Here is a 25,667-nt window from a genome sequence, read left to right on the forward strand (position 1 = left end):
GTAGGAAAGTCTACATTAATAATTTTCCCAGCAGGCCTTCAGTAGTTTTACTGAAAACAATCACAGCCTTTGTTTCTCAGATCCTCTTACGTCTGACGCTTGCTCAAAGTCTTCACATCAGCAGCTAACTCAGAAAAAAAATGGAACACTGAACTGCATTACAAAGGTATCCTCACAGTTCATTATAATGGTGTTCGGAACTGGACACTACAGGCATATTTTCAGCTAAAAATATTTCATTAGACAGCTGTTCTACTCAACACTAAAACTGAGGGACACAAAAATCTGAGTGCATGAGTAGCGCATTATATTATCCAGATTCAGTTTCACCACATCTTCAAACTGCAGCAACTTCCTCTAATCAACTTTGTTTCATCACAGGTTTAAAGAAAATCCCATGAGTAATTCAATACTTTTACAAAGGAGCAGTACGGAGATGGAACAGGAAGGGCAGGATCTGGATCTTCTGACTAGTATTAGACTACAAATCATCTACAGTCTCCAGTGACTGTGACTAGGCTGCAACAATATTCACTGTTAGATGTAGCCCATTCCATCTGCTAACAAGACTCAGGTGTAAAAGACCCAGTGAAAGAAGGAAACATTGAAAGGGTACATTAGGCACCAGGATTCCCAAACTCCACACAAATATATCCTACTTGACTTTTGTTCGGAAAAAAGCATTAGAGAATATTTCACATTTTAAAGCGACTATAGGAGGAAAAAGTTCTAAGGAATTTTGTCCCTTTGAACTTCCAAGTAAAACCTTAAATAAGATTATGCAAACCTACAGACCAATCCCGATTAGTGAGGGGGAAGGGGGAGGAAGGGAAAAGCACCTCTCCTCCAAATAAGTTCTTGAGGATTTCTCCTCTGCTGCTAGGGTTTGTGTTGGATAAAGAAAGCCCTTCTAATAAACCAGCATTCTTTTCCACCTGATCAGAGCTAATTGGCCCCCCTGCAGATAATATGACCAATCACATCAGCTTCAGATGAAAACCAAACCCCTTATATTATAAACAGAGGAATGAGAGACATGTAAACCCATTTCAAAGAAGAGATCCCTACAACCGTGGAAAGTTTCTTGCTTGTGCTAGGACCAGAACATAAGATTATTGAAGTCTACTGTTGGGACCCAAAGCCTCTCCCCCTTTCCCCTGCAAACAGATTAAAGCTTCAAAGACATTGGTAAGTACATACAATTACTTTTTTGGCAAAGTTACTTACAACAGAATAATTTTAACTTTTAAAAAACAATGCAAGTTGTTTTCAGAGTGTAGAGCTTTTGCTTTTTGAAGCTTCTCTACTGGAACATAACCTTAAGCAAAATGAACTCTTTTTCTAACTGATAATATCCATAGTCGTATAAGAGCGAAGCCAAACTCTCCATCATTAAGAACCCTGTCAAAAAAGAGAGCACTGGACAAACTCCACAATGCTCAGAAGACAGGTGCATAGAATTGAAACAAAGGTAATCAACTATTGCTACAGATGGGAAAAGACCAGGTTCACACCAGTATTTATTCTGGTTTGGTTCAGATTTGTGTTGAGGTACATTCAGTGTGTTTAGGTTCAGTTCTGGTTCAAGCAATTAAAAAATGGTTCAGTTACTGGTGTCAACTGGTTCAAACCAAATTTCAACCCAAAAGAATAGAAGTAAATTAAAAAAAAGTTTCAGTTTTACATTTCAACTATTTTCATTTTTGGACATTTAGTTACTTTTTAACTTTACGTGAGTTCTAGTTCTCATGTTGTCTGACAAACAATTTGTTTGAGCACACTGGAATACCATCTTCCAAACTAGACCTAAATTTGAGTCTGGGGCAATGGCCCTGCCTCAAGTGTGACAACTCAAGGAAGGCACTTGCCATGGGTTGGGGATAGGAGGAAGGATGTCTATGTGACTGCAATCACCTGGGGAGCCATTACTCTTTGTTTGATAGTGAATAAATAGTTAATTTCTAGGACCAGGAGCATTCCACTCCTCCTCTCACTGGGGGAACGTCTCAAAGTACATCTACATAGCAGTAAAAGACGTGTGGCATCAAGTCTCGTAGTCCAAATCAGATGAGTCTCGTGGTGCTAAAGACAGCAGTGTAGACATATCAGACACAGGTCAGAGTGGTGGCTTGGAAACCCAGAGAAATGGGAGGATTTCAGAGCCCAGGACTGCTATCCCAATTCAGTTGACCCATGCTCTCAGATTTGGCATTGTGGGGTGTTTTATTGCTATACAGATTAATCCAGAGATGGTTCATCTGTCTCTGGGCCCTTTGCTCTCCGACGTGCTGTGCAGATAGCTCCAAGAGTGCCTCCTTTCCTTCCTTACTCCTATGGATTGGTCTCCTCCTATTCTCTTACTATACTTGGGGAGACCCTTCTGGTTGCAAGCATGCCTAACGGTTACTTGAGAATAAAAATAAGGTCACGGTAGTTTAAAATGTTGAGTGTAAGAAATGTTGGATCTGTATTTTCATTGTAACCCACCCTTTTTTTCCCAACTCAACTTTTATTCAGGTTCGGTACAGAAAACTAAACATGAACTGTAGTTTTGTTTTGGTTCAAATAAAAATAGTGGTTCGCACTGGCTTTCCAGCTCTGTTTTCTGGAAAATATCAAGAGATACCATGATCAGGAAGGTGGTTTTCCCAGGGTGAGGCTCATCCTTTACACTGCGGGTGTGCTAACCCCTGCGATTTCCCCAAATGCGGGAAACAACTGCATAATTTGTAGTAGAGGGGACTGCATTTGCACTTTCCCCTGACAAACAAACAAAAAACTAACCCCTTTCTACCTTCCCATTGCATTCATCAGAGCTCAGTAAACATTTAGCTTTAAATGACGACCTTACAGTTTCAGGATCTCTTGATAGCAAACTGACTGTACCTATGAAATGAGAGTTACACTGGGAACTAGCAAGACTATTTTGTTAATGTGAAGGTAATTATTCAGGAGGGTTTTGTACATAACACCAGGCATGAATTGCACTGGTACGGAACATGACTGATTATCTCATAGGTAATAAGCTAGTTTGCTGCACACAGGATAGGGGCAGCATTTAAGAAAATGTCAAGTTACATTAAAGATGGATAGCTAATAGAGAAACATGGGCCCATTTTATCCAGCTTTAAATATCAAATGGCTAGTACTTGGAAACCAGCTCTTTGCTCCCTTCCTAATCCCACTGATCTCCCCCAGTGCCCAATAATGAAAATTTAGGACTTTACATCCAGATTTCTGTGTAAGGGAATTCAAAATATTTACCTTACAAGATGAAGTCTAACCAGTTTTTTGGTAAAGCTTTTCTAATAACGTGAAGGAGACTAGTTAGTATATGGCACTCAAATGTCACTTCATAATCAGTGGTGGAAATAATAGTCTAATAGTTTTGAGCGGTACAGTGGTATATCAATATTTATCTAGTCAAAATCTTAATCAATAAGGAGACTCACTATTGGTTTACATTGTAATGTAAACAAAACTCCCTCCCTCCCTTTCCTATTCATCAATTTTACCTCAAAGCCTTTTAACAGTTTACAATTTAATTAAAAATTCAGCGTACATTCTACACTTCTTTACATCAGGAGAATATTATCTTGCTACTTCTTCCTTTTCATCTCCAACAACTACTTCAGAATCACAGAATATACAGGTTCTGGCATTTGCCCTAGAATTCATGCTCTGCCACAAAACTGTGCCGCAGAAGTTATTTTTGCTCAGAGCGGGTTTAGGAGGGGTGTTCAAATTATATCTTGAAAACATAAATCAACTGTAAACCTACACTGTGCCTTGTCAATTCTGCAAGAAAATTAGAACAACAGATCTGTCATGTAAATTACATTCACTCATCTCAATGGTTAGTAATACAGAAACCTAGAGACAATATTGTTTAAATTTCAGCAATTTCACTGCTGATCATAGCAGTACAAGCATCCAGTTGACGTGATTAACCCACAAACCAAACTGTCTCCTATGTCTTCACAGATGCCAAAAGCACAACTGGTTCCTTCCCAGCTTCTCCTGACAAATTCTATGGTGCAGTTATGCACTGCCAATAGAATAATTTACAGAAAATATGAAGCATGGGGACAGCATTAAAGAAGTTGGATGTAATGTCAAACACCTCTGACACTGATGTGTGTATATAAGCTCCTTAAAATGAAATTTAAGTGAAGCTGCCACAGAACCTAGAGATTTTGCTTCAGAGTTTAGGTCCATCTAGCCATGAGGTGGAACAATGCCTCAACAACAAGAACAACATGAGCTCTAGCTGCTTACCTTTAAGCAATGCCAGTTATTTCTGAAATAGGTATACAGCATTTTTCATTTGTGCCCATATAATGTAAGCTTGGATTTTTACTTGCCTCCTCGCAGTACCTGCATGTTAATCAATATGACTGCACTAATATACTCAGAATTATACTTCAATACACTGCCAAAAGGAAACTAAATTCTATACTTACAAGAAGGATAATTGTGAGCTTCTGAGAATTAAGCCCAGCAAATTCATCCTATAATAGTATTTTTGCCTTTTACCAGTTGGTTGTAAATACCAACTAGACTCCAAACAGTACTATTTATCTCATATGCTTTCCAAAAATCCATTAAAATAGAATACGCAAGAGATGTAATGGCACTTGGGAAGCTGGGTAGCACTCTGGAGAAGATTTGCTGGAATTCTGCTACAAATGAAAGCCTATTCAAGAGCTCTAACACCACAGTGGTGACAACTTCTGTAGCTGACGACAGTCTGAAAGTCCATTTACCTCACTGCCCTCAGTCAGGAAGTAGATATGAACAAAAGGAGGGGGACACATTTGGTGTCAGAGTACTTGCGCTCTTTCACAAGAGTGAGGTGGAATATGAACTGCCTTGAGAAGCAAGGGAAAGATAGGAAATCAGGGTGGCATAAAACAGCCAAACTGCCTCAGCTGAAGAGCCACAGAGCAGAAGGCAGAAGAAAGTGTATTCAAACTGGCAAAATGAAGCAGGTTACAGGTGTTCAGGACAATGTACGCTTGTAACCATTAAATTCTATGGTGGAAAATAATTGCTAACATAACATGGACTTCAGGAGTACACTAAAGTATGAAAGAACTGCAGAGTATGGCTGTGTCATGGACAAACCATCAGGAGACAAGGACTAGAAAAAAAAGAAGTCAGATTCAGTTAAACCACTTGGGCTCTCCTAAGAAAAAAAGAGAAAAAAGCATCAACTGACTTAGCTATTCTACAATCATTTGTTTCAACCAAATTAATGTAGGAAAGAAACTGGGTTGAGGAATGGACAAGATTATGAACAAGAGGTAAAGAAAGGAAATAAAAGGAGAAGAAAAAGAAGCTGTGTCACATACACATGTGATTTAATATCTATCACTTCATTCTCAAAATGCAAGAGCAACATAAGAGAAAGTACTGAGAAAACTAGAAAAATATATCAAACGAAGGGTACGGAAACAAAGAGGTTGAAAAAAAACTTCTTTGGTAGTAGTAGCTCTCTTTGTCTCCAAGAGGTACATCCTGACGAACTGAGAAGCAGATTCATGAGAAGAACAAAGGCATAACCAAAGCCAAGGGATGATGTTAAAGCTGGACAGACTCAGGATTTTTGTTGATGCTTTTTTTTTTTTTTTTTTTTAAGTGAGGATAATTAAGCATTGGAAAAACTTACCTATGGCTGTGGTGAATCCTCCGTCACTGGAAATTTTAAATCAAGACTGGGTATTTTTCTAAAAATTATCTAGTTCAAAAAGGAAATCAATCCAGGGAAGTCTTATGGCCTGTTTTATGCAGATGGTCACACTAGATGTTCACAATAGTTCCTCTTGATCTTATAATTTAAGAATCTATGAACAGTGAAAGTAGAAAATATGTAAATCATCTGACAGAATTAGGTGAGAAAAGGAGAGAAGTAGACAGAGAATGAACATCTGTCATCTAATTTTTCAAATACATTTAAGGTGCATCTGCTTTTCAAAAAACAATTGCGTGAAGGGTGGAGAAGGAATCCTCACACATTCTAGATTTGGAATTCAGAGCTTAAAATACCAGTTGATTTATCCCCCACCCCAAAATGTTTTTCTTCTCATCATCAACTAGCTGCACTACTTTGGGGTCCGCTTGCATTTTCCTTCTCTCTCCATTCATCCCACAAAAAAAGATTTACCTCATGATCTAACAAGACAAGACACCAACAGGTTCACACCCTCTTGATTACTGTTTAATCGACATTAAATATGGAGCCTAAACTCATACTTAAAATTTATTCACTGCACCACTGATTGGCAACCTTGCACTATCACCACCACATCAAACAGAAAATGTTCAAAACAACAATGTAATAAAGAAAGGTTGGTGCAGGAGATTTCATAACTTTAAATGTGTATTACTATACAGTTAAGAAGGCTGCTCTGCTGAAGTTTGCTGTTTTAACATAGGCATGAGAAAGAACAATGAACCTGAAAAACTATTCCATATTTGTGATGTAGTGGGGGGTACCTTGCTGGTTGCTATGCTGGGCAGTGGGTTGTGTGTGACCTCCACTGGCTGCAGCACAGCCTAGCAGGGCAGGGGATGAGTCATTATGCAAGGGGGCTTCGAAACTCGTCAGACAGGCATCTCCCAAGGAGCAGAACAATGGGAAGAAGGTGAGTGGAGACCTGGCTGGGGGCAGGGCTGGAAGTGAGTGAGTTAGTTTCGGTCTGGGAGCATGGAGGAGACAGCCTAGGGAAAGGGGCTGGAATTTAGGGGCCCAGTCTCCCCCATCTCAAGGGGGGCTGAGACATCCTAAGCCTGCCCTGTAACCAGATTACATCTGTGCTGTATCCTGGAAAAGCAATAAACTCCCTCTATTCTACTGGCTGGTGGAGTCTGTCCGTGCCATTACAGGGGTGCAAGAGACGGGAAAACCCGAGCGCGCCGTCACAGTATTATATACCCTAAGCAGTTTATTACTATCTGTCACTGTTAGATTTAGTTTTGTAAGGAGTAGCTTTGCTTCACTTTGTCATCGTATACTAACCATGAAATATGATGCAACTGCTCTCCAGTCCCCACAATAAGAACTCATATGGTTTACACCAAAGGCATTTAAGCCTGTACACATTCTCCTTCCTTCCAAGTAACTGAGTAAATGTTTCTCATAATAACAGCTTATACCAAGGATCTAAAATGATAGAGGCGCTGGTTTCAATTTGGTCTGCAGTCCCATCATTCCTACTAACTTGGCATAATCTTCATACTCTAACCCTCCTCAAGGCACTAATGGCCACTGAGTCTTAATGCAACACTCAGCTCTTCAGACCACTAAGTCTGATGCTTAGTACCTAAAGCTTTTCAAATAATCTACTCTATTTACTTTGCTATTCCTTATCATTGCAGCAAGATCAGAAATTGTGTTCTTACAGAAAGCTGTGATGCCACCCAAAAAGACTGAACGAATACAAACTGAACAGCCTCACTGGAGGGCAGTCCATGGAGATCAGGATTAGGGTTATTAGTAGAGTAGACAGTACTCAGCACTCCTAATAACTGACTCAGCAGATATACATCAGTTACTGATGCTCTATGCATGGAGCAAAGAGCAGTGGATTATATAAGACAATTTTGTATTTCTGAAAAACAAGACAGAAAAGATCCAAGAAGTTCTGTGTCCTCCAAACCTTCTCTCACCAACGTAAGATATTACCTTGCCTACTTCATCTTATTTCAGAAAACCATTAGAATCTTAAAAAAAGCAGCCACCTGATCTTTTCCATTAGGTAGATGTGGCATATTCATGGCAGGAAATGAGGAAACAGCTGTACTTAATAGGGAGAATGGAGACACAGAATAAAAGGGTGTGGAAAAGCTCCCAGATCATACTCAAACTATTGGTTATTCTCTAAGCCCTTTGGATGCATATTCCAAACAGAACTAATACATATTTATAAGCAGGGGGAACCCACTACCACAAGCAGAGAAAACAGTACAAGATTTGTTCACAATACTTACTAGGATACGTTAATAATCACACTTCACATCCAGAACAAATTGCAAGCAATTTGTATAAAAAAAATCAAATTAGTCCCAGGACCAATTTCAGAATCAAAACACAACTGATCAAATAGGTAATTAAAGCCATTTCTATCTTTGTTTAAACTGTCCACGTTATGATAAACAGGGCAAATACCAGATACTCAGACTAAAGCTGGTGGCTACTAATGTGAACATAAAAACTGTCAGACTAGATTAAGCCAATGATTTCTTTAGCCTGGTATGTATAGTAGCAAGGCCTTCAGAGAAAGGTGTGAATTTTCATAACCCACGTAACTGCACATCCTCCCACACAAAAATGCTGCAGGGGAGAAAGATGCAACTGATGAACACTGTTTTGTCATGAAAAACGTGGCTCTACACTGGCCAGTGGGAATGAGTGCCATAACCAATTAATTCAATAGATATTTGAATGCCTTTTAATTATGTGCCTTTTTGTTTTATGGGAAAAGATAACAAGTGATAGGAACGGTCAAGAGAATGTCTCTTTCATTCAGTAGTTATATAAAGCTAATTTTCTATTCAAATGCAAAAGTCTTCTAAACCAAAAGTTTTTAAATATAGGAGCCCAAAGTTTGGCTCCTAACTAAACATGAAAGCACTTGTCTAAAGCAGGCCATCTACAGCAGCGAGTCAAATCTATAAGAGCTGAAGATGCTTGGCACCTCGGAAAAAGTGGTTATTCTTATTTAAGACCCAAAATATTAATGTAGGAGACTATTAGGCATAAAATTTGGAATTTTTGGCTCTTAACTTCATATTTCCTCATTTGCAAGTTCACCTCCACTTACAAGCGTCCTATTAACTTTTCTAAACTTTTTTTTCCTATTGTTGCAATGGGATTTATAACCAAAACTAAATGCTCTATTTAAGCTGAGGATGTCTCACCAATTTATATCGCAGCATAACATTTTCCATATTATTCTCTATCCTCCTCTTAATGCAGCCTATCAGCAGCAGTGGCCTGAGTATGTTCAGCAGAAGAGGCTCTCCCCCAGGTACCAACATTGTAGTCAATATGAGAATATGGTTGATAGAGGTAAAAATAATTAAGAGGCAAAAAGTGAGGAACATCTGTGCTGAAATTTAAGAATTATAGAAGCCAGGTGGCTAGACACAGCCTTCTCCAAGAAAGTAAATAAGGGGAAGAACTATAGTTAAAAATTAGCTTTTTATTATTCTTTAGATTGCTATACTGCTACAAAGAGTTGCAACATCTAATTGCTATCATCACAGATGTACAATATTAAAGCCTGTTCTACACATGCTGCAGGGCAACAGCTTCTGATCAGCCACTTTAGCACAGGTATTTGATCCAAATATAAATGTGTGTTGGGGGGTAAAACAGGAGAACTCTCTTTAAATGACTACGTAGAGAAAATTCTAAAAGTAATGTTTAGTTTTTTAGTTAAACATTAGCACAAAAGCAGTGTTAAATTCCACTCCAAAGTACTAAGTTAACCTTCCCTACATTGCCATGTTTAAGAAATCCTTTGCTGGGTGCAGGCAGTATTTGGTCCCCAATTGTAGTCTCAGAATCTGTGAATATTGGCTGAAATACAAATACGCAGTTATATAACTAATAATTTTCTTTTTTTTTAGTTTTCTGAAGATGAGAACAGATATGATAGATAGCAACAATACCAAATCTAGTGTGCCCCTCCTGGATCAAAGTCACTTGAGGATAGTCACCAAAGATGGACATAGCACACTACAGATGGATGGGACCCAAGGGAAAAGTATGGCATATCTACGAGATGCTTGGGGAATACTAATGGACATGCGCTGGCGATGGATGATGCTCGTCTTTTCTGCTTCTTTTGTCCTGCACTGGCTAGTCTTTGCAGTGCTCTGGTACCTCCTCGCTGAAATGAATGGGGACTTGGAGTTGGATCATGATGCCCCACCGGAAAACCACACCATTTGTGTTAAGTACATCACCAGCTTTACAGCTGCTTTCTCCTTCTCCCTTGAGACACAGCTCACTATTGGTTATGGCACCATGTTCCCAAGTGGGGATTGTCCAAGTGCTATCGCCTTACTTGCTATACAGATGGTCCTGGGGCTCATGTTGGAGGCCTTCATCACAGGTAATCAGATTTATTTCACAATTTTCAATATGGTAGGTCCAGTCAACCACATGCATAGAGCAGATCTGGTAAAATTCTTAATTATCTCATTGTGAATACTTACAGAGTGGACATAAAAGGAGTGGGGCCAGTTACTTAAAAAAAACCCAAGACTGAAAATTATAACTTCAACAGTTTTGTAATTGTCAATTATAAAAATGGAGAGGCACTTGAATAATAGTTTTTCAGAATTTTACTGGAATCCAAAAAGTGCTGTTCTTTACAGTAACTATTATCCTCATACTTCCAATAAGTTATCTTCCATCTTCCTCTGTCAATTTCTTCCTTCCAACCTTTCAGTGATTTGAGGTTTAAACCAATTTGTTTTGGTACAGACTCACATGTTTACCCAAAACTTTTAAATAATTTGTTTAAACCGAGCTCAATTTTTTCATCCCCCTTCAGTTCACTGTTAAGTTTCCATGGGCAGCCAACATTCAGAAACATTGTAGGATCCCAGTGGTACTTAATTTGAATTTACTTAAAATGGCTGAATGATGGAATAATTTTAGATAAATATATTATCCTGTGCAAAAAGATTTCCACATTATATTTTAAACAGTTTCATTAAATGAAGGACCAAATTATATGCCATATATATTGTTCAAAGAGTTGATCTTCAGTAATTAAGGGACACAGCTCTCCCTGCAACTGTCTTATACATACTACTAGATCGTGCAGACAAAGAAGTTTATGGCAAGAAAGCCAAGGCTCTTTTAAAAAAAAATGGATATAGTGGATTTATTTTGACTAATAAATTGAGACTAGAAACTGGTGCCAGCACCTTTTAGTATGAGGGGAGCTATGCTATCTGTAGATTACAACTAATAATTTGAAACCTCATTTTCTCCTACTGGGCTATTCCATACAGGTTGTAGACAAATAATAAACTCATCTGAGCATCACGGTTGTAGTTAATTCATTTTTTCCTGTTATATAGGTGCTTTTGTGGCAAAGATTGCCCGTCCAAAGAATCGAGCATTTTCCATCCGCTTTACTCATTCTGCAGTAGTGGCACACACTGAGGGCAAGCCATACCTTATGTTCCAGGTGGCTAACACTCGTCCCAGCCCGCTCACCAGTGTTCGGGTTTCAGCTATCATTTACCAAGAACAGGAGAATGGTCAGCTACATCAAACTAGTGTGGATTTCCACCTGGACAGTATCACTTTTGAGGAGTGTCCATTCTTCGTGTTTCCACTGACTTACTACCACTCCATTACCCCATCCAGTCCTCTAGCTGTTGTCCTCCACGGGGACATCCCTCGCCATTTTGAGCTAGTAGTCTCTCTCTCAGCGATGCAGGAGGGCACAGGGGAAACGTGTCAGAGGAGGACGTCCTACCTCCCATCGGAGATCATTCTACACCATCGCTTTGCCTCTATGCTGGCCCGAGGTGCCAAAGGGGAATATCAGATCAAGATGGAGAATTTTGATAAAACTATTCCAGAGCTCCCAGCTGCAGCAGACTCTAAGAGTCCAAAGAGGACTGATATGAAGATCCGCATCAATGGACAGCACACTGACAGCTTCCAGATTTCTGAGACTGGTCTGACAGAATAGAATTTGAATTTGGTGCCTTTTTTAATTACATTAAACTTTCAGGTTCAACTTCCAGCCTTCCTTCTCCTCCTATTTTCTTTTGTGCTCCTTCCCTTTTCTCCATCCTTTTGATTGCAGTATAGAATGCAGAGTAAAAAGCATGATGTGCACATGTAAACTGATGAAGAGTCTGTTTTAACTGTACTGAATAGAGAGTCAGGGACAAGTATCACAGGACAAGTTCTGGGAAAGTACAAGTGCTACCTGCTGAATTCACTAGACTATGATTAAAAATGCACTGACCCTGAAGTATGAGACTTTCAGACTCCCACAGCTGACCAAAACCTAATTAAATGATACATGGGTAAGGTACTATGGCAAAATGCTCAGCAACACTGCAATAGAAGATTTCATCTAAAACTAACCTGAGGCTGTTCAGCTAAATTACACTAGTTTGGGGGAATGAGCAATGAGGTAGTTCCAAGATTGTTCTCTCTTTTACATCAACGTTTTCTGGGTATATGGTTACATTAGTTTTCAGGTGGCTGAACCACAACCATTGCCAGTCTTTTCAGCAGCAGTGAAATGTATTCCTGCTGTGCTTGTTTATTATGCCAAATCAAGAACACTGACTGCAGTTCTTCATTCCACCAGATCAGACGTGGGTACAATATCTGACAGCTCTGTGAAGACAGCAATTGCCAAAAAAATCTAATGTGTATATACGAAACCAACATGTTTTCAGGGGAGATATTTTCGTACTTGGAAACATTTAATAAATTTTTTCAGCAGTAGAAAACAGATTATACAGCAATTTATGTTCTTTCATGTCTCTTGGCACAGTGTAATTTCACATGTTCTAATCTTTGCACATCTCACACTTTAAGTAGGTCTGGTACCATGGATAAGTTATATTTATAAAAATCAGACACCTGAATTAATTGTAAAATAAAATCGAAATAAGTATTTCTTACATGTTTCTTTTTGGCCAGGAGTGCCTTTTAAATGTACTAAGACCAAGGAATGGTGCTCCTTATATGCAACGATTTATAATATGGTCAAGCGTTTAACAGTCAAATGGACTGTCTGTTGTAAATTCACAGTTTCTCAGCAATGGAATGCAGCTTTAAATGGGTTGTGGATTCAGATTCAAACATCCAACATTTAGCATCAAAATGAATGTTGCCATGCAAGGATAATTAAAAGACTTTTCCCAGCAACAAACATGGCATAACCACTAATAGGCAGTTTAGACAAAACTGTATTAATATACTTGAATGGATTTTATTGTCAAGTGCCCAACAGCACACTATATAGTCTGGAGCCATAGGATGACATTGTCTATAGGATTTTTTTTTTTAAACCCAGAAGTACAGAGCTTGACAATCTCTGGTCATAGAGAATCTAGTGGGACAGCTGTTTTGTCATGAAGTGCCAGCTGCACCTTATTTCCAAAAGATAATTTCTACTAAAAAGACAGCTAAAAAGTTATACAAATGTTTTTATTTTTCCATGTCAACTAGTTGTAGTTGTTACAGGAATATGTTATGTACCACAGGAAAAAGGAGAGCCATACAATCATGAACTAGAGAGCAGATGGTCAATCTCTGAATTCAGAAACAGTTAATTGTTTTGAAAATATTTCCATATTTCTTCCCTAAAACTCCACAGGATTAAGGGTCTGATTTTATTAGAGAATGGATATTTTCAATATTATGTCTTTAGCGCCCAGTAAAATAGAACTATATTTCAGCCCACTGTAGTGCCTGTACAATAGCAGCAAACACCGTCTTGGATTAATGTACATTTAATTTGTCTTCACTTCCCATAGGTGGGTCCACACATGCAATTCAAAGTTCAATTGTTTCTCTTCATAACATTATTGGCCACAATAAAGTAGGTGGGTTGTACTATATTTATCCTTTTCTATTTTTAAGCCCCAAATCGAGAAAAGAGCTGCCTTACATGCACTGATAATTCTCCATTTTAGGTGACAAATCCTGTACAACTCGATTATTCTGCACTTCAGGAGTGTAATAACAATCTTAATCTATATTATTATTATTAAGAACACTGAATGATGAGATCATACCAGAGCAGTGGACATACCCAGGCAACATAAGTTTCCCTACAGTCAGGGTAATGGACTTTACCAAGTATCTCGAATTTTACATCTCCAATTGTTAAAACTATTGTTTTACATTTTTCATTATAGCTCTGTTTTAAACTTTAAAAAAGCAACAAGTTTAAAAGAAGCAAAAATGTTTGATATAATGTATACAATTAAGTTTGTTGTTCTTAATATTCAAGTATTCCTAAAATGAGAAACGTAAATATGCACTAAGATGGAAATCTATTTGCCACATTTAACATGGACTTTAAGTATCTTGTAAATCATAATTAATGTTTGTTATTGGTTAACAGTAGAACATGTATTTGCTGATCACTATTCTTGCTTGGAAATTGATGGACTCGTTTAACAACAGATGCAGTGTAAAACCTGGACTGGCATTTGCCTCTGATTTTCCTAGATGTTAATGATCTAACATACAACTTGTTTATTTAATTGGCAAATAATCTAAGCTTTTAAGAAGCGTCTTTCGATATTTCTGGCTGAAAGTCATAGGGCATATGGCAATTTGCATAGTAACTCCTGCAGTGCATAGTGTACCTTTGCATTGAATAATAATGCCAACATTAAGAGGTGCTGTTCAGTTTGTGAATTGATTGCCTCAAGTAGAAAACACATTCTAAATGCTGAAGAATGTGACCATTAGCCCTCCATGAAGTTATCAATTATAAAACGTTTTAAAAATCAAGTCTATTTAATGTGGGATTTGTATGGGATTTCTTAATCTTTTATTTTTCAAAAATCAAAATATTTGCCTGGGGTGCCATGATTTCTGAATTACCAATATATTTTTGAGTGGTTTATTTCCTACTTTCTATGTATCTATATTTTGTCCACTCACAACAAAGAGGGATACAAAGAAATAATGGTTCAGTGAGTATCTGATCAAAGAAAACTCAAAGGCTTATTCAGAACACACTAGAGGGCTATGCCCCGCGCTCATTAGGCTAGCGAAGCCGCCCCCCCTCCACCGCCGGTCTCTGGGGGTTGGCAGGCCCAGCTCTCTTCTCCCCCCTCCCGGCTGCTGGAGAAGGGAGAGCTGGGGCTGCACCAGCCCAGGCCTCTCGGCCCCCTCACCCCACAGGCTTGGTCTCTCTGCCCATCTGGCTACTGGAGGAGGGCCAAGGTGACGCAGGTCATGGTCTCTCGGCCGCCAAAATATAGCCAGGGTCTGGCCAGCCGCAGCACCTACGGTTATCCCTGTGCTGCTGGGGAAGGAAGGGGAGGGCCAGGCAGGCAGGGGCCACTGTGCCCAGGCTACAAGTGGGGAGGGGGGACTTGCTCCTGTGGACACAGTGATGTGATGACATCACTGATATCCAACAGGAAAAGATTTGTCTGTGTATATACAGAGAGAGAAAGACTGACTATATTAGATGATTTGGGCAAATATGATGCTGCTGATACAAAGTGTAAAAGTGATATCACAGAGAACTGAAATCCTGTCAGGTTTGGCAAGGATGACAAGTCACTGTATTCCTCCTCTAATGAACCTTGTCCATGAACTTGCGAGAACATTTCTCAGTGAGAAATTTACTTTCATGCCAATTCAGTCCTTGGCTTCTTGGCTAAGACTGTTAACTGTGCTGTTTGTGGGTGACAGGAATAGGTCCACTAGAAAGTGAACTTAGGTCCCCCATGGCCCCAAATAATTTTACATAAGCCATTAAAGAACCATTACATAGCAGTGAGTTTTTCTATTACTGACCAAGGTTGAAATTCAACCAAACCACCACTTGATACTGCCCAGACATTTATGGTTTGGAGGAAAAGGAAGAAAGTAATTTTAGGATGAGTGCACCAGGAAGAAGGAAAATCCTGAAGGAATGACAGGGCAAATCTAAGCACATATAGTTAAAACCCCAAGAATATTTTAATATTAAAAATCTGAACAATTTACAAATATGGTTTTCAGCCATATCGTGATCCTGTCTGTTTCCCCAAGCTGAACAGGATCAGACTGGGATAAGTATCAGAAAGAGTGTGAAAGGACCAATTAAGTGAAGCAGCTGTCAATTACCTGTAATTAGCATTCTTCCATTTGAGTAAATACTAAATCAATAACACAGCATTCTGTTAAGGGACACTATCTTTCAAAGAAGATACAAAGCCAAGGTCTTGACCATTTGTGATTACTGAAGATGCCAAGACATGCTTTGTAGAAGGAGCATCAACCCTGGCATCCTGGCAAAATTCCAGCTAGGGTGATTAACATTCTGCATATCTAAATTCCTCATGCCATTTCAATTAAAAAACATCTGCTTCTTATCCTACAGAGACATGTAGGCTACGTGTACACTGCACCTCTCTTGCGCAAAAGCCTATGCAAATGAAGTGTGGATTAGTATATTGCTGCACTTCATTTGCATAATTAATTAAGGGCATTTTTTGCAAGAGGCTTTTGTGTAAAAAAGAGCTGTATAGACAGCTCCTTTTTGCGCAAAACGGCTCTTGTGCAAGAGGGCATTTTTGTGCAAAAAGGAGCAGTCTACACAGCTCCTTTTTACACAAAAGCCTCTTGCGCAAAAATGCCCCTAATTAATTATGCAAATGAAGTGAAGCAATATACTAATCCACACTTCATTTGCATAGGCTTTTGCACAAGAGAGGTGCAGTGTACACGTAGCCGCAGTATCAATCAACTGCTAAAACTGCTGCAGTGGTTTCATTAATAAGCCAAGTGCCTAGTTTGGTAAAACTGCAAAGTATTGCCACATCCATCAGGATGAAAAGGTGCGAAGATAAATGTAAGTCGTTAACTCAAATTACTTTTGTAGCTACTAGTACCTCCAGTTTACCATATCTACCCTCATTTATCTTAGTAAGAATTCTCTCTTCCTGTACTGTTTATAGGAGGTAGTTTTTGGGCTTGCTCATCCACAGATTTCCAAGCAAGGATGTGCAAAATAACAGTACAATCCAGGGATGTTAACTATTGGATATTTGTGTAAACATGTAACCACTGGAAATTTGATTGATTACATACTTACACGGGGTCAAGAGGGACCCACAGGCAACAACCTGTGCTGGCAAGGAGGCGGCTACAAGGCCAGATCCCTGCATGCACAAGCTCCAGTCTGCTCCCTCTCCTCCTGCTGCCTCTGTGGGAAGCAGCAAATGGGGCCAGGCAGCTCCGCAGATGCCAGCTCCCACCTGCCGCTTCCCTGCTGCCTCTCTGGGAAGCAGCAAGGAGGTTGCAGCAGCTCTGGAGCCATCATGTGCTGAGAGCAGGCTTGAAAGCGAATTCCTGCATGTACTGGCTCCTGCCTGCTCCCCACCCCCACCCCACTGCTGCCATTGTGAGATGTGGGGGGGAGGACTCAACAGAGCCAGCACATGTGGAGAGTTGGCTTAAAAGTCGATTCACCTTGAGAATCAGCAACTGCCTCCCCCCTTTTCAGTCTCAAAAACAGGCAGCAAGGGGCTGGAGAGGGGTGTGGGTGTGTACAGCATGTGTAAGTACAGGCTTATCGGTTAATCATGTAATCAACTACATGTTGACATTCCTAATATAACTGCCACTTTGCAGTTGCATCCAAAAATATAAACCACAACCCCTAAAAACAACTGGAGCAAACACACTCAACATTGCTAGTCTTTTAAACTTCTCCACTTTTTCAAAGTAAGATTCATGACACATGGAGGGAGAAAAGGATTAAAGTATCAAGTTAGATGCAGGGAACCCCAAATGAACACTATGTTAGTCATTTTCTGGAGCAATCTCTCCTACAGAAAAAGGAAGTTAGGCAGAGTTAAAAACACATCTCTTCACTTTGTCTAAGCCACAGCCCTAAGAACCAAAAAATTAGCAACCTTAAGAAAACTCAATGATCATCAGCGCAGATACCTGAAGAGGCAATTCAGAGAGCTTTGAATATCAGGTGATGATTATAAGGCTTTTTAAAACACTCCTAACTCCATGGCAAGCTGGCACCAATACAAAATTAGTAACACAGCCCTACTGATCATAAAAGAGTGAGATTTTTGAAGATAAAAGGCTGTTAAACACCCAGTTCCTACTGATTTATGGTAACTGGATCTCTTAATGCAGTTCATGCTTTTGAAAATTTGCCCTCCAAACAGTCAATGTATTTCCTGCCCCAAGCCTTCCCCATTCACTCATCAAAGAGCTACCTTAACTGATAACACTTCAAAGACAACAACGAAACAGGTATACCTTTCACTGTACCTTAAGAATGGCAAGACAATGGCTATAACTAATTTCCTGTGAAAGCAAAAGGGTCCACAGCCAAGAAACTCTCACTGAGAATGATCTGTTGTATGTGCTAGATGTATCAAGTGAAAAACAGCAAAAGCATTACAAATGCACCAAAAAGTGTGGAGGACAGAATTGTTGGGGTTGTCAAGCCACAAATACTCAGGATCTATATGACAAACTGTGCTACCTTAAATGTGCTCCCCAGTATCAAACTGAAGTCAGTGCCAAGAATGGAACACATGTGTGTTCTGATTGCCTTTTCTCATGTGAGCAGCAAGCTCCAGCAAGTGGAGGATTTGCTACCATTTCAAAAGTATTGCTTCTGATGGACAGCAATCGTTCAAAAATGGGAACCTCAAGTAATTCCTGATGAATACGACTCAAGTAACAGAAGAACAAGCAATAGCTCAAAGAGTGTTCTAAGGAACTTTTAATAGTGAATTTTAGAGGGGCTCGGACCAAGTACATGAACTAGGGATATTAAGGACTAGTTGAGAGGATACTTGATTAGTTGCTTCCCCCCTGCTTTCTGCCTCTATCAGATAAAGGCAGCAAAGGGGGAGAGGAAAGGGAGAAGGAAGTACTTCAAAGTGGCAGCACTGCAGGGAGCACGGGCTCTATGCAGTGGCGTTTCAAAGGGGCAATGCCGCACAGCTGATCTAGGCTCAGTACAGCACTGCCCATTTGAAATGCTGCCATGGCATTTCAAAGGGGCAGCGTTGCACGGAGTCCAGGTTCAGCTAGAGTCCCCAGATGACCCCAGGCTCCGTGCAGCGCTAAGCTAAGGAACAGCTGTGAGGTGATGCCCCTTTGAAACGCCATAGCAGTGTTTCAAGGGCACAGCACCACCCTATCAACTAATTGAATAGTCAACGCAAAAATGCATTGACTATTCAATCAGTGAAATACACACTACTTAACATCCTTAATGTGAACCATGTATCAATGGTAGACCAGGAATATAAAAGTTTAGAATGGCATAATGTACATGTATAGTAACAATATCTTACCTGGATCTTTTCGCCCTGGCTTTTCAAACCGCCTGTCTCCCCTACAAAGGCAGAATAGAAGTTTCAAACAAGGCTTTGGAAGCATACCATCATTTCTGGTCCAACTCTCACATATTCCTCCTCTCTCGCTAGTCTATGTGACCAAAATTGTAAAGGTACTTAGGTGCCCATATGCTTTTTAAAAGGCCAACAGGAACCTATCAGGAACCTTAATACCTTTAAAAATCTAGGCCTAAAGCACTGCAAACAGACAAAAGTCTAAAACAAATGGAAGAGTCCTCTCAATTAGAGCTATACAAATTTTCATCCAAGAGCGCTACAATGGAAAATAATTTTTCTAGAACATCTCACTTTTTCAAAGCTGTGCTCTGTTCATACACACCATAGAATAGAGTCCAACCCCTGCTAAAAGCAGGAGCAGTTACAACTAAATCCTCCCAGCCAGGGCTTCATCCAGCTAGGGCTTAACCTCTAACAATGGAGATTCTACCAGCTCCCTAAGTAACTCATTCCAGTGATTCACCACTCTATTATTGAAATAGTTTTTCCTAATATCCACAACCTAGACCTTCCCCACTTCAACTTGAGATCATTGCTCCTCATTCTGTCATCTGTCACAACTGAGAACAGCCTCTCTCCATCCTCTTTAGAACTCCCCAAGTCATTACCAACTAAAGCTTCTTTTCAACAATGCTTTGTTTAGAAAACCTAGGATTCAAGCAAAATTACTATATGATCTCCACTTCGGGAATTCAAAGAATCAACCACTACACATTCTTAAAAATTATTTCTGAAATATCTTTGTGGATTAAATGTGCAAGAACGAAATCCAAAGCAGATGCCTCTGCAGTATGTTGTTATAGTTTAAGCTTTTCTCTTACCTTTCCTCCCAGCTCTGAGATCTGTGCATTTCCCTGCCTCCTCCTCGCCCAAATCCACCCTCCACTTCATCAAAACTTCTTTGGTAGAAACCACTTTCTCCTCGGCCTCTGCCTGAAAACACACACACACACACAAACCAAAAAAAAAAAAAAAAAAAAAAAAAAAAAAAAAATGTAAAAAGAACTTTGCATCCCTTTTCTAATGTCAACGTGACCTCTTTTTATAATCTTCTCCTTAATGAGTTACTGAAAACTGACAATGGACAAGTCCTTCCTCCATCTCACAAGAATAGTAGCAGTTTATATTAACTGACTTAACATTTCAAAGAACGAGTTACTCACCTTGTGCGGTAACGGTGGTTCTTCAAGATGTGTGTCCCCATGGGTGCTCCACTCTGGTTGCTGGTGCATCCTCGTGCCAGTGACCCGAGATTTTTCTAGCAGCATCTACCGCACCACCCCTCATGCTGTTAGTGTCCATTAGGTGTACGTGCAGCCCCTCCATTCCTTCTCCACCCATGCTAATAGAGCGTGGAGCTCCAAAGCAGGGGCAAGAGGAAGAGTAGTGGAGCACCCACAGGGCCACACATCTCAAAGAACCACTGTTATGGCACAAGGTGAGTAACTCCTCCTTCTTTGAGTAGTGTCCCTGTGGGTGCTCTGCTCTGGGTGACTATAAAGCAGTAGTCAGCACGTGGAGCGAGGTTTGGAGCCCTGTCATTATCACCGAGGGTAATATTGCTTGTCCCACAGCCATGGATGATGTGATGGAGGATGCCAGGGCATAATGTTGTGCTAATGTGTGGTCTGATGACCAAGTGGCTGCGTTGCAAATGTCCTGGACAGGTACATCCTTGAGGAAGGCAGTAGCAGAGGACATGGCCTGAGTGGAATGGACAGTGATGGTGCCAGGTAGTTTTTTTATTGTGGATGGCATAGTATGTGTGGAGGCATGAAGAGAACCACTTGGAAATCCTCTGAGAAGAGACAGCTTGTCCCTTGGATCATTCTGGGAAAGATAGAGTTGAGGAGATGTTTACCGGGCTCTTATCTGATCAATGTAGAACGTGAGCGCTCTATGGACATCGAGGGTGTGCCAAGCAGAATGTGATGCAGCAGTGTGTGGTTTGGGGGAAAAGGCAGGCAAGTGTATGGGTTCACTGATGGGAAAGGGAGAGGGAACTCTTGGGAGAAATTTAGGGTGGGGCCGAAGTGTCACTCTGCCCTTGCTAAAAATTGTATTGAGAGGGGGGTCTGCCCTGGAGGTTATTGAGACTAGACAGGAGACCTTAATAGATAGGTCTGGCCAAAGGGCTCGAAAGACAGCTCGGTCAGGCTCTTAAGTACGTGATTTGAGGACTTGAGTGTACAGGCAGTCCCCGACTTACGTCGGATCCACAGTTACGAACGCGGCTTTTCTCGCCCCGGAAGACACGGACTGCGGGATCTCATGGTCCCGCCGACCGTGTACTCCGGGGCAAGAAAAGCTGCTCCACGTCTCCCTGGTCTGCAGACCAGGAAGACGCGGAGCAAAGCCGCGGAGGGGCTCGGGCAGCCGGGCAGCCCAGGCGCGCCTGGGCTGTCCCGCTGCAGGCGTGCTCCAAGGCTTTGCTCCCCGTCTCCCTGCAGACCAGGGAGATGGGGAGCAAAGCCACGGAGCATGCCTGCAGGGGGACAGCTCAAGCACGCCCGGGCTGTCCCGCTGTGGGCATACTCCAAGGCTTTGCTCCCCGTCTCCCTGGTCTGACCAGCAGACCAGAGAGATGGGGAGCAAAGCCTCGGAGCACGCCAGCAGTGGGACAGCGCTGCGCGCCTGGACTCTCCCGCTGCCCGCGTGCTCTGCGGCTTTGCTCTGTGTCTCCCAGGTCAGCAGACCAGGGAGACGGAGCAAAGCCGTGGAGGACTTGGGCGTCCCCACCCCCGTCTCCCTGGTCTGCTGGGGGGGGGAGCAGCTAGTGCCCCCCCCAGCAGACCAGGCTTTTCTTGCCTACCCCTGGGGTAGAGCAGCTGGGGGCTGCCGGGTTGGTCCAGGCAGCACCCCAGCTGCTCTGCCCCAGGAGTCCTGATTCAGCAACTGCTGGTCAGGTTCAGCAGCGGCTGAATCAGGACGCCTGAGGCAGAGCAGCTGGGGTGCTGCTGGGTTGCTCCAGTAGCGCCGAGGAGCCGCGCTACTGGAGCAACCCAGCAGCACCCCAGCTGCTCTGCCCCAGGGATCCCCAAGTCAGCCGCTGCTGAAACTGACCAGCGCTGACTACAGGAAGCCCGAGGCAGAGTTGCTCTGCCCCAGGCTTCCTGGAATCAGCCGCTGATAGGTTTCAGCAGCAGCTGACTTGGGGATGCCTGGGGTTCTTAAGTTGAATCTGTATGTAAGTCAGAACTGGCGTCCAGATTCAGCCGCGGTTGAAACTGATCAGTTTCTGCAGCGGCTGACGCCAGTTCCGACTTACATACAGATTCAACTTAAGAAGAAACCTACAGTCCCTATCTTGTACGTAACCAGGGGACTGCCTGTATATCTCCCATTTGTGCTGGTCGTAGAACTTGCGGCTGAGGGCAGCTGCTGTAACACTTAGCCCCCTGGGAGGGAAGTGGCAACAGGGGTGATCTGATGCACAACGCACCAGTTCCATAGTTTGAGAGTTTCCGTACATAGAGACGGGGATCATGCACCACCTTGTCAATTGATGTAATATATGCAAGTGGTGTTGTCTGTCAATATTCAGAAGCTGCAGGGGATAGCCGAATTAGTCTGTACAGGATTAATTTAAAAAAACAACAAAATAGTCTGGTAGCACATTATAGACTAACAAAACATATAGATGGTATCATGAGCTTTTGTGGGCACAGCCCACTTCAGGTGACTGGAGTTTTGAGTTTAGGATGTCCAGACCCAAAATAAATAGAGAAAAAAGGAGAGGGGGGAAAGGAAAAAAAATGGAAGGGGGCGGGAAACAAAAAGCAGAGGGGATGTAAATATCAAATGGGTGGAGCATGTTTGGTTTCCCTTTGATATTTACATACCCTCTGCCTCTTGTTTCCCGCGCCCTTCCATTTTTTTCCTTCCCTCTTCTCCCCTATTTAATATATGGAGATATACCTATCTCATAGAACTGGAAGGGACCTTGAGAGGTTATCAAGTCCAGTCCCCTGTCCTCATGGCAAGACCAAGTACCAAGTTCCATTTTGGGTCTGGACATCCTAAACTCAAAACTCCAGTCATCTGAAGAAGTGGGCTGTGCCCACGAAAGCTCATGATACCATCTACGTTTTGTTAGTCTATAAATAAAGTGCTACCAGACTATTGGTTGGTTTTTAATTTTGTCATAACGTTGATAGTCCTGTGCGCTGTGATGTAGGAAATGCTAGCATGCGTACCGTACCGCTCACAGTTCTACAAGGTTGATATGAAGCATTTGCTCTGTAAAGGACCATTTGCCATGGGCCATGAGGGTTCTAACTGGGCACCAAATCCCATGAGTGATGCATCCGTCATCATGGTAAGTGTAGGGGTAGGTTGATGGAATGGAACGCCAGTTAATATGTTATATGGATTTTTCCACCAGTGCAGGGAATTGAGGACCCATAGCAGAATGGTAACTAACTTAGAGAGCAGGTCTCTGGATGGCATGTAAAGTGTGGCTAGCCAAGACTGAAAGCATCTCATGTGGAGCTTTGCCAGCTGACGATGTAAGTTGTGGCAACCACGTATCCCAGGATTTTTAGGCATTCGCCAACTGTTGTGTAGGGGTTGCCCATGCTACTGCTATGATGTTGCACAGGATGTCAAATCTGCATGTGAGTAGGGTCGCATTGGCCGCAACAGTATCAATGCATGCTCCTATAAATTCTAGCGCCTGAGTGGAGTGGAGAGTGGATTTCTCGTAATTTATATGGAAGCGAATATGGAGCAGGAGGTTTGAGGTAGTCTCGACCGTGTCCTTTGTCTCTCGGAAGGATGTGCCTTTTATGAGACAGTCCTCTAAGTATGGAAATATGACTCCCTGATGACATAGGTTGGCCACTAACAGCTATACTTTTAGAAAACACTCTGGTAGCCATTGAAAGGCCTAAAGGGTGCACTCGGTATTGGTAATGGTGATGGCCGACAGTGAATCATAGGAAATGCCTGTGGGTGGGATGGATTTTTATGTGGAAGTACGCATCCTGAAGGTTGACACACAAAAGCCTATCTCCTTCAACTAATGCTGGAATTATTGTTGTTAGGGTCACCATCTTGAATCGGTGGTAAGCGACATATTTGTTGAGCTTTCTTAAACCCAGAACGGGCCTCCATCCTCTGTTCTTCTGTGTTAGGAAATAAGCTGAGTAGAACCCTCAGCCATGGAACTCTGTTGGTAACTGGTTCTATGGCACCTAATTGGAGGAGGTGAAGCACCTCTTGCTCAAGGAGGGTCTTGTGAGAGTGGTCCCTGAGGGAGGATGGTGTGGCAGGGTAGGTAGGAGAACGAGAAATTAAGGGATTGAGTAACCATGGTGGATGAGCTCTAGGGCCCATTTGTCTGATGTTATTTGAGCCCATAGCTGAAAAAAGGGGTGGAGGCTGTGGCTGAATTGTAGACAATTGGTTGATGGTGTGACCACAAGGAAAGTGTCTTTCTGGCTCCCGGCCAAATCGACAAATTTACTGCTTGGATGTGGATGGTTGGGCTGATGCTGCTTGATGTTGTTGCTGGCATTGGAGCCTACGTCGTTCAGGCCTTTGTTTCTGTCGGAAGTCATACCTCGGTTCCTGTCTGTATGGCTCCCTGGGTCTCTGGTAATTGGTATATCTGGCTCTCTCAAAGGGGGGGGGGCATATACATCCCCAGGATCCTTAGGGTGGTATGGGAGTCCTTCATCGAATGAAGTACTGCATCGGTTTTTGCTGCAAAGAGATTGTTTTTATCAAAGGATAGGTCTTCAACCTTCTGCTGCAAATCCCTTGGAACCTCTGATGCTTTCAGCCAGGATATTCTCCACATCACGACAGCCGAGGCTGTGACGCGTGCAGCTGTGTCTGCTACATCCATTGCAGACTGTAGAGTGGTGCGAGAAATTGTATGGCCCTCCTGCATGATATTGAGAAGGATAGGCCTCTTGTGGTCAGGTACGTATTGAGTAAGCTCTTGAAGCTTGGAGTAGTTAGAATAGTCAATCCACTAGCATGGTGGTATAATTCACTGCTCTAAGGAGCAGGGTGGCTGAGGAGTACACTTCACCACCCATAATGTCCATTTTTTGTGGTCCTGGTCTTGTGGTGTTGATCTAATATTAGGTTGTCTGGCTCTGTGTCTAACGGAATCAACTAACAAGGAGTTTGGTGGAGGGTGAGTGAAAAGGAAGTGCATTCCTTTTGGTGTGACAAAGTATTTTCTGCTCTTCTACTGGTTGGAGTGATGGATGCTGGGGTCTGCCAAATGTCTGCTGAGTCCATAATAACCTCATCCATGAGGAGGGCGATCCTGGAAGAGGTAGGGGGTTGTAAGGTTTCTGAACCTCCTGTAAATCTTGCTCTTGTGCTAATTCTACCCCTTTAAAAAGTTCTTGGAACTTCTTTGAGTAATCGGCTGGTGGCAAAGTGGGAGAAATAACCGCCTCATCTGGTGAGGACAAAGAATTATGCATGGGGGACCTGTCCTCACCCTAAAAGAGTCTTCCATGTCTGTTTGGATTGGGGAGTTAGGTGCTGTTATAGATGTCGTGGGTTGGGGAGAAGGAGGT

General features: G+C 41.9%; 2 protein-coding genes and 1 pseudogene across 10 annotated transcripts in view; 2 read left to right on the top strand and 1 right to left on the bottom strand.

The window, feature by feature from the left end:
* KCNJ13 (potassium inwardly rectifying channel subfamily J member 13) overlaps positions 1-12,618 on the top strand; it is a 35,124-nt gene extending 22,506 nt beyond the window's left edge. The window contains exons 3-5 of one of the 2 annotated variants that reach the window (XM_025184983.3): positions 8,981-9,032; positions 9,637-10,124; positions 11,104-12,618. In XM_025184983.3, the coding sequence (XP_025040768.2) occupies positions 8,981-9,032; positions 9,637-10,124; positions 11,104-11,726 (1,163 nt within the window). In that variant the 3' untranslated portion in view covers positions 11,727-12,618. Of the gene's footprint in view, positions 1-8,980; positions 9,033-9,237; positions 9,341-9,636; positions 10,125-11,103 lie in introns of those variants that run through there. The other variant, XM_006123676.5, reaches the window with a different exon arrangement.
* GIGYF2 (GRB10 interacting GYF protein 2) overlaps positions 1-25,667 on the bottom strand; it is a 132,750-nt gene that overhangs the window by 54,652 nt on the left and 52,431 nt on the right. For 4 of the 8 annotated variants that reach the window (XR_012906183.2, XM_075937383.2, XM_006123679.4 and 1 more), the window contains 2 exons: positions 19,947-20,058; positions 19,066-19,106 (listed from right to left, as the gene is read on the bottom strand). The exons of the other annotated variants lie outside the window; for them this stretch is intronic. Coding sequence is in view for 3 of the 4 variants with exons in the window: in XM_075937383.2 (XP_075793498.2) it covers positions 19,066-19,106; positions 19,947-20,058 (153 nt within the window). In the remaining variant the exon portion in view is untranslated. The remainder of the gene's footprint in view (positions 1-19,065; positions 19,107-19,946; positions 20,059-25,667) is intronic. 8 annotated transcript variants of the gene reach the window in all.
* LOC112545891 (U1 spliceosomal RNA) lies at positions 2,610-2,763 on the top strand (annotated as a pseudogene).

Source organism: Pelodiscus sinensis, chromosome 10 (assembly GCF_052426305.1).
Source record: "Pelodiscus sinensis isolate ZL-2025 chromosome 10, ASM5242630v1, whole genome shotgun sequence".
NCBI classification, from domain to species: Eukaryota; Metazoa; Chordata; order Testudines; family Trionychidae; genus Pelodiscus; species Pelodiscus sinensis.